Source organism: Trichomycterus rosablanca, chromosome 11 (assembly GCF_030014385.1).
Source record: "Trichomycterus rosablanca isolate fTriRos1 chromosome 11, fTriRos1.hap1, whole genome shotgun sequence".
Lineage (NCBI taxonomy): Eukaryota > Metazoa > Chordata > Actinopteri > Siluriformes > Trichomycteridae > Trichomycterus > Trichomycterus rosablanca.
Genome location: NC_085998.1, coordinates 13,607,407 through 13,613,935, shown reverse-complemented (window position 1 = coordinate 13,613,935; position 6,529 = coordinate 13,607,407). Strand labels below are relative to the sequence as shown.

Genomic DNA, 6,529 nt, shown 5'->3' with positions numbered 1-6,529 from the left:
CTGTTACATTTTTTAAGACATTTATGGTAATCCCTATACTCGAAAATGACACTTTACTCCTCTCTGGACGGATAACCACGCTGTCTGGAAACGAACTGGAAGCGAACTCCAGATCTACTGATGAGCCTCTGTCTCGATTCGTCCCTCCTCTTCGTTCCCATTGGCCAAAAATGTCGGCAGGGTGAAGTTTGCGAGATGCTATTGGTCTATAAACAAACTTTTCCTCACTTTCTGCGCCAGCTTGCCTGACTTTGCTCTTTGCTGTGGCCTGGCTGAGCGTGTCCTCGTGCTTGAAGTCTCGCGGAACTGGGATTCGGTTCGGCTCGTCTACAGCAATATAAAAGGCTCAGTGTTCCAGCAGCATCATGTCAGTGTCACCAGATAAACGGAGGAAAATGGAGTCTGCACTCGAGCAGCTGAAAAAGTACACCGTGGTGGTCGCTGATACTGGAGATTTTAACGGTAATTCAGCCTTGTACGTCTGATTAATATGTAATTACTTCGACAGGTTACAGTTCGTAATTTTTTTTCCTCATTTGTGTTCCACATAATTACAAATTCATACATATACAGTGTTCAGCTAGCTGAGCTAACTTGTTTTATTAGAATTGAATTTCCTTGTTAGCGGAGTATACTAGCTAACATGGCTAACATGGCAAAATCATATTGAGACTGATGAAAGTAAACTATTCAGGTACATTAACTAAAGAAACTACCATGTTACAGTACATTTATCCCATTCAGTTCCTCTGACCTGTCCGTGTTTGCTAAGTAGGTGTTTCTTCACTTTCTTTTACTTGTTAATCAATGAGCTTTATAACGCCTGATTTAAAGGTTAATCTGTAACTGCTGCATGTGCGTGAGTTTGCACATCCCATGGGCTGAAGAGGGTTACCTCTGGCTTGTTGCAAAACCACCAAATTTTGAACCGGGAGTGCACTGCACAGGAGACAGACTTCATTATTTTATACCCTATGTAGTGCACATGAGTAGGATGTTCTGGGACATTTGAGAATAGTGTCGTCAGAATAGTGTTTAATAGTTTTTTGATACAGGAGATTATTAAAAGTGATTAGTTTTAGTATGACTTCCTATTTTGGCAGACTAAGGATCTTAAAAAACACGAGTTTATTATTCAGCAAAATCTTTATAATTTGTGTAATTATTGTGCAGATTTAAGCTGGATTTAAAAAAAAAAAAAAAAAGTCATGATCTCTTAGTAGTTATTCTGTCACCTTAGACAGGTCAAGACAGTGGGTCTGCAGTACTGACTGAATAAATGACGTTAGTGGTGTGATCAGTTTGTTTGCACATTTCTGTAATCCTCTCAGTACTAATTGAGTATTGTTACTTACATTATTTGATTAAGATCAGGGTCGTAATCTGGAGTTTGCACCAGACCAAATTTGCTAATACAATGGTGCTAACCTTTCTGCTCAATGAGGAAGTTTGAAGCAATCGGGTTTTTGCAGGCATTGAGAAATGTTAGCCTTGCGTCACAATGGGCATAGTCAGGGTGACCAGACAGAAAAGTGTCATGTTGGAGGTGGGTAACAGTGTGTAACCAATAGTTTTTCAGTGTCTCAAGATCTAGTGTCCTCTTCTGCCCCAAATGAAACTAGATACATGACATGATAAAATCCTTGCATAGTAATACTGTACTGTTTGTGTTTGAGTACATTTGATCATGTTCCACTTCACTATTTAACTTCTTCTTATGTTGTAATTATTGTAGAATTTGTTCCTTAAACACATTTTGCCAGCAGTACAAGTATTTCTGTGAAACAAATAGACACAAAAAAAGTGTATTGACGCCAAAAAAGTAAGCAGGACATGCTGAATCTACTATAAAGATTGGTGGTTGATGTAGCCAAAATGCATGAGGTGTATTGTTTTATCATAGTAGCAGTATAGTACTTTAAAAGTGTTAATGCTGTTAAATGCTGGCTTCTTTTGCTACTCGGTCATTGTTTTGTACACACTGCAATGCAGCCAAAATTTTACATTTTATTTTAACCATTGATCGACTTGTCCAACAACCTTTTAGAATAGAAGACAATTTACAACAAGGTGACTAAGGCATAGGATTAAAAACTAGATTAGCCAGTTAGTGACTAATGTAGAACAGTTACATTAATATGAACACCAGGACTAGAGGTAGTTTATCATTCAGAATGTGTTGTTTAAACTGATTTGCTACTGATTTGTCCAAATAGGCTAATCAAAACGGATAAAGTGATTCTTCTCAAATGTTCCAAACACAAAGCATAAACTTTGCAGCATTGCTTTTTATTAGAATAAGGAAACTGCAAAGAAAAAGATGGACTGACTTGTTTACATTTTGCCAGTAATAGTCTTTTACTGTTTGTGGATAAAAAAAATGGCTGCCTGACTCTTGTTAAAAGAGTAACATCTTATTAAAAATAGCTTGGGTGTGGAGGGGGTTTCTAAACATGCACCTTTATGTTTTAAGGATAAAATAATTACTATTTTACAAACTAATTCTTATTTAGCTGTTGCAGTGCAAATATATGCTTAGTCTGCATCCATATATAGACTAAATGGCCAAAAGCCCTTTGTGATTGTAACAGCCTCCACACGAGAAGGCCTTCCACAAGATTTTGGAATGTGTCTATGGGAATTTGTGCAGATAAAAAAAAAAAGCATTTGTTTGGTCAGTCACTGATGTTGGACTAGCAGGCGTAACATTGCATTTTCCTAAAAATTTAAGTAGCATGTTATACCTGGGTTAGCAACCCAATGTTGAAATATGGTAGTAAAATGGAATGACTGTGGAGGTTCAAAACAGTCTGCCATCAGTTTGAACCACCTGGCAGCTACAGGGAGTGAAGGCTTTTTATTTCCCAGGCTTTTCAGGGAATTTCATTTTAGTAATAATACTTTTCATGCTACTGATTACATAAGGGGGATGTAGCTTAGCAGCTGATGACCCAACAGATGCTCTTTTTAAATTAAACACTAAACTTTTTATCATTTGTACAGAATTTGAACGACTAAGCAATTTTTGTATTTCTTCTTCTATAGCCATTGAAGAGTACAAGCCTCAGGATGCTACAACGAACCCCTCCCTCATCCTGGCAGCAGCCAAGATGCCCACCTATCAGCAGCTGGTGGACAAAGCAATTAAATACGGCATTGCTAATGGCGGGTAAGACTTCCTCCCCTTTTTCCCTAACTGTTGACTTCACATGACAAACACAGCAGAACTGTACAGTATATAGATTGAATAGTTTTTGTTTTTCTTCAGTACAGCCAAACCATTTTAATATTAATTTTTTTTCTTTTCCTCTGTATACAATTAAAATAAAATATAGGAAACCTCCAACTTTCCTAATTGGTTAAGCATATTTACCTATGTTTGTGTTATTTTAGGTATGAAATTTACCATTGTGACAAGTTGTATTGTACAGAATCTGCATTTATTTTGTAATTACTGGGCATTGTCCAAGTTTCTTGCTTTTTAATTTAGGTGTTTTAAAAATTTTATAAATCCCTCAAGTTATTTTTTCTTATTTGGTAATTATTTTCATAGGACCGAAGAGGAGCAAATAACTAACATAATGGACAAGCTGTTTGTCAGCTTTGGTGTGGAAATTCTTAAAAAGATTCCTGGAAGAGTCTCCACTGAGGTAGATGCAAGGTATAGTTATGAAGGCCATATTATTTGAATTGTGTTGGATCTGGCTGTAAATAAACCTTGTAAGGAAAGTGTAACTTAATTATTACATTATTAAATTATTATTAGAATTATTATTACATTATTAAATAATTATTAGAATTATTAAAAATTTTTCCCCCTAGGCTATCGTTTGATAAAGATGAAATGGTGGCTCGTGCCCAGCAACTCATTTCTCTTTATGAGGACGCTGGAATCAGTAAAGAGAGAGTGCTCATCAAGCTTTCCTCGACATGGGAGGGCATTCAGGCTGGCCGGTAAATTAAAAACGTATTGTTTACTTAGCATGGTATGGTTGTGATCCCCCCCCCCCCCCCCCCCCCCCCCTTAAACTTTCTGCGTTCTTTGCAGGGAATTGGAGGAAAAGCATGGCATCCACTGCAACATGACTCTGCTGTTCTCCTTTGCCCAGGCTGTAGCTTGTGCTGAGGCCAAGGTCACCCTTATTTCACCCTTTGTAGGGCGCATATTTGACTGGTACAAAGAAAACACTGACCGCAAGAGTTATGAGCCTCATGAAGACCCTGGTATGTGAATAGATAATTAAAATATGAAGTAAATGATTCCTGAGTATTCCTAAGGATGTTTTTTTAAATGTGTCCCATGCAGAGTGGGTGTTGCATAGCGTCAATAATGCCAATAATGGTGTAATGGTAAGAGCCACGCTGCTGATAAAGCAGTGCCCGAGTTCCAGGGGTTTGAATCCTGGACTGGGCTCACAAATACCTGAGGTGCATAGGTGTTTGGTGAACCTAGCCAATGGGTGGGATACAATAGTGCACAATTAGTGCCAGTTCCAAGCTCATATAATTAGGAGAGTTGTGCCAAAAAAAATACACGGACGAATGATCGCTGTGGCGACCCTCTAACTGGAGAAACCGAAAGGATTTATTCAATCACTCGTCTTTTCTAAATCACATCAATACCCGACCATGGATAATGTATTATTACAATTGCTCAGTAGAGGGTGACAAAACAAAAAATCCACAACATACACAAAAAGTGTGTGCATGTTATCGTTGGTTTTGTTTATTTACTTTATTAAGGAAGCTGTTAAGTCGTGTTTATTTTTTTATTTTTTTTGATAAATGAATTAATTGCACTACTTCGGGTTCATTATGGTGACCATAATACAGTCAATCTATCTGCAAAAAGTTGGACCAGTTTTCACACATGCATATGTGTACATTTATGCCATTTGGCAAAGGCTTTTATCTAAAGCAACCTACAATTGTGACCAACTGAGAGTGAAGGCCCTTGCTCAGGAGTCCAACATCGGCAGCTTGTCAACCTGCAGCTTTCTGATTACTAGTCCAGGACCTTAACTGCTGAAATACTGTTGTATATGTGCCAATCATGTTGATATATCAAGAACTGGAGCAAATGTTAATCCTTACCTCTAGCTAGCTCTGTTTAAAATGTTTTTACTTTGTACAGGTGTGGTGAGTGTAACAAAGATCTACAACTACTACAAGAAGTTTGGTTACAAAACGGTAGTGATGGGTGCATCCTTCAGAAACACTGGGGAGGTGAAGGCTTTGGCTGGATGTGACTTGCTCACAATTTCACCAGGACTGCTGGGAGAGCTCAGCCAGGATCACAGCGTTGTGTCTTGCACTCTCACTCCACAGAAAGGTGGGTAACTCGCTCTCTTTGCTGTACCAGGTAAGCAGATTGAAGTTGCACCACAAGGGGGAGCCATCGGCCCTGAGTATGTTTCTAAATGGCATTCTGAGGCATCTGTACATGTATTTTAAAACTGTGCATATAAACAAGTACAGAAAACAAAAATTCGGCCAAATAGCTTTATTTTATTCAGTTTTATTCTTTTTTTCCCAGCATAATTGTCCACCCATTTACTTTTATTTTAAACATTATTTTCTTTTCTCATGATACCTGGATGATGTGAATGGAAACCCAGCTAATGAAAGCCTTGTTTTTGTTTATATAGCAAAGGATTGTGATCTGGAAAAGTTGCACCTGGATGAGAAGACCTTTCGCTGGCTCCACAATGAGGACCGCATGGCTGTGGAAAAGCTTTCAGACGGCGTTCGTAAATTTGCAGTGGATGCAGTAAAGCTTGAGAGCATGATCAAGGTGCAAATACAGAATTGTTTCATACTTTCTATAAAAAATGACCTCACCAATGCCAAAAGTGAAATTATATACTGTGCATTTGTATTGAAAATAGCAAAAATGATGCTTGTGAGTTATAATTGGAATGGTAATCTTTTATAATGAATTTAGGCTCAAACTATAGGCATTTCATATATCATTATGTAATAACACGTATACCAATTTCTTCATTTACTTTCACAGGAGAAGATGCTAAACGTGAAAAATGGAAAATAATGTGGAGCGAAGTAAAAGAAAAAAAGACCTATTGTCCTGATCCTTTATCTCCTATTATGCTGCACTGTGTGACGACTGGCTCAGATGTTGACTGACTGCAGATTGCTTCTGATGCTATAACAGATATTTCCTAGTCTTAACTTTGGGACCAACAGGGGTTTCTGTATTACCTATAAACTCTTTTTGTAAATGGATTTAAGTACCCATTTCTATAACACAAACATTCTTTTAAAGCTGTAAAAACATTCCATGGTTGGAAAACATATACCACTGTCTAAGATGTTGTTGGAACAGCCAAGAGACTAAAGTAAGTATTTTAGACACCATGATCCAGATTACTGAATAAACCTAAAACATTACCTTCAGATCCATGTTATTTTAATAAATTCAAGTCCTTAATGGAAGTACCCCAATGTTTGTCACTCAGAAACACATTTGGAGAGAGAAATAATCCCAGTTATTAAAATCTATTTTTTCTCA

The 6,529-nt window shown here is 37.6% G+C and overlaps 1 protein-coding gene across 1 annotated transcript; it reads left to right on the top strand.

Moving 5' to 3' along the window:
* Positions 1-259: 259 nt before the first annotated feature.
* Positions 260-6,529, top strand: taldo1 (transaldolase 1). The gene is made up of 8 exons (XM_063005191.1): positions 260-462; positions 3,046-3,169; positions 3,554-3,661; positions 3,823-3,954; positions 4,049-4,224; positions 5,135-5,332; positions 5,649-5,794; positions 6,017-6,529. Exons 1-8 carry the CDS (start codon positions 366-368, stop codon positions 6,047-6,049), a joined length of 1,014 nt encoding a protein of 337 aa, XP_062861261.1. The 5' UTR covers positions 260-365; the 3' UTR covers positions 6,050-6,529.

What these genes read in the sequence shown, in the direction of transcription:
- taldo1 (XM_063005191.1), top strand. Translation starts at nt 366, where the DNA reads ATGTCAGTGTCACCAGATAAACGGAGGAAAATGGAGTCTGCACTCGAG. An exon ending in CACTCTCACTCCACAGAAAG is followed by an intron (nt 5,333 to 5,648) that starts GTGGGTAACTCG and finishes TTGTTTATATAG; the next exon opens with CAAAGGATTGTGATCTGGAA. An exon ending in AGCTTGAGAGCATGATCAAG is followed by an intron (nt 5,795 to 6,016) that starts GTGCAAATACAG and finishes TTACTTTCACAG; the next exon opens with GAGAAGATGCTAAACGTGAA.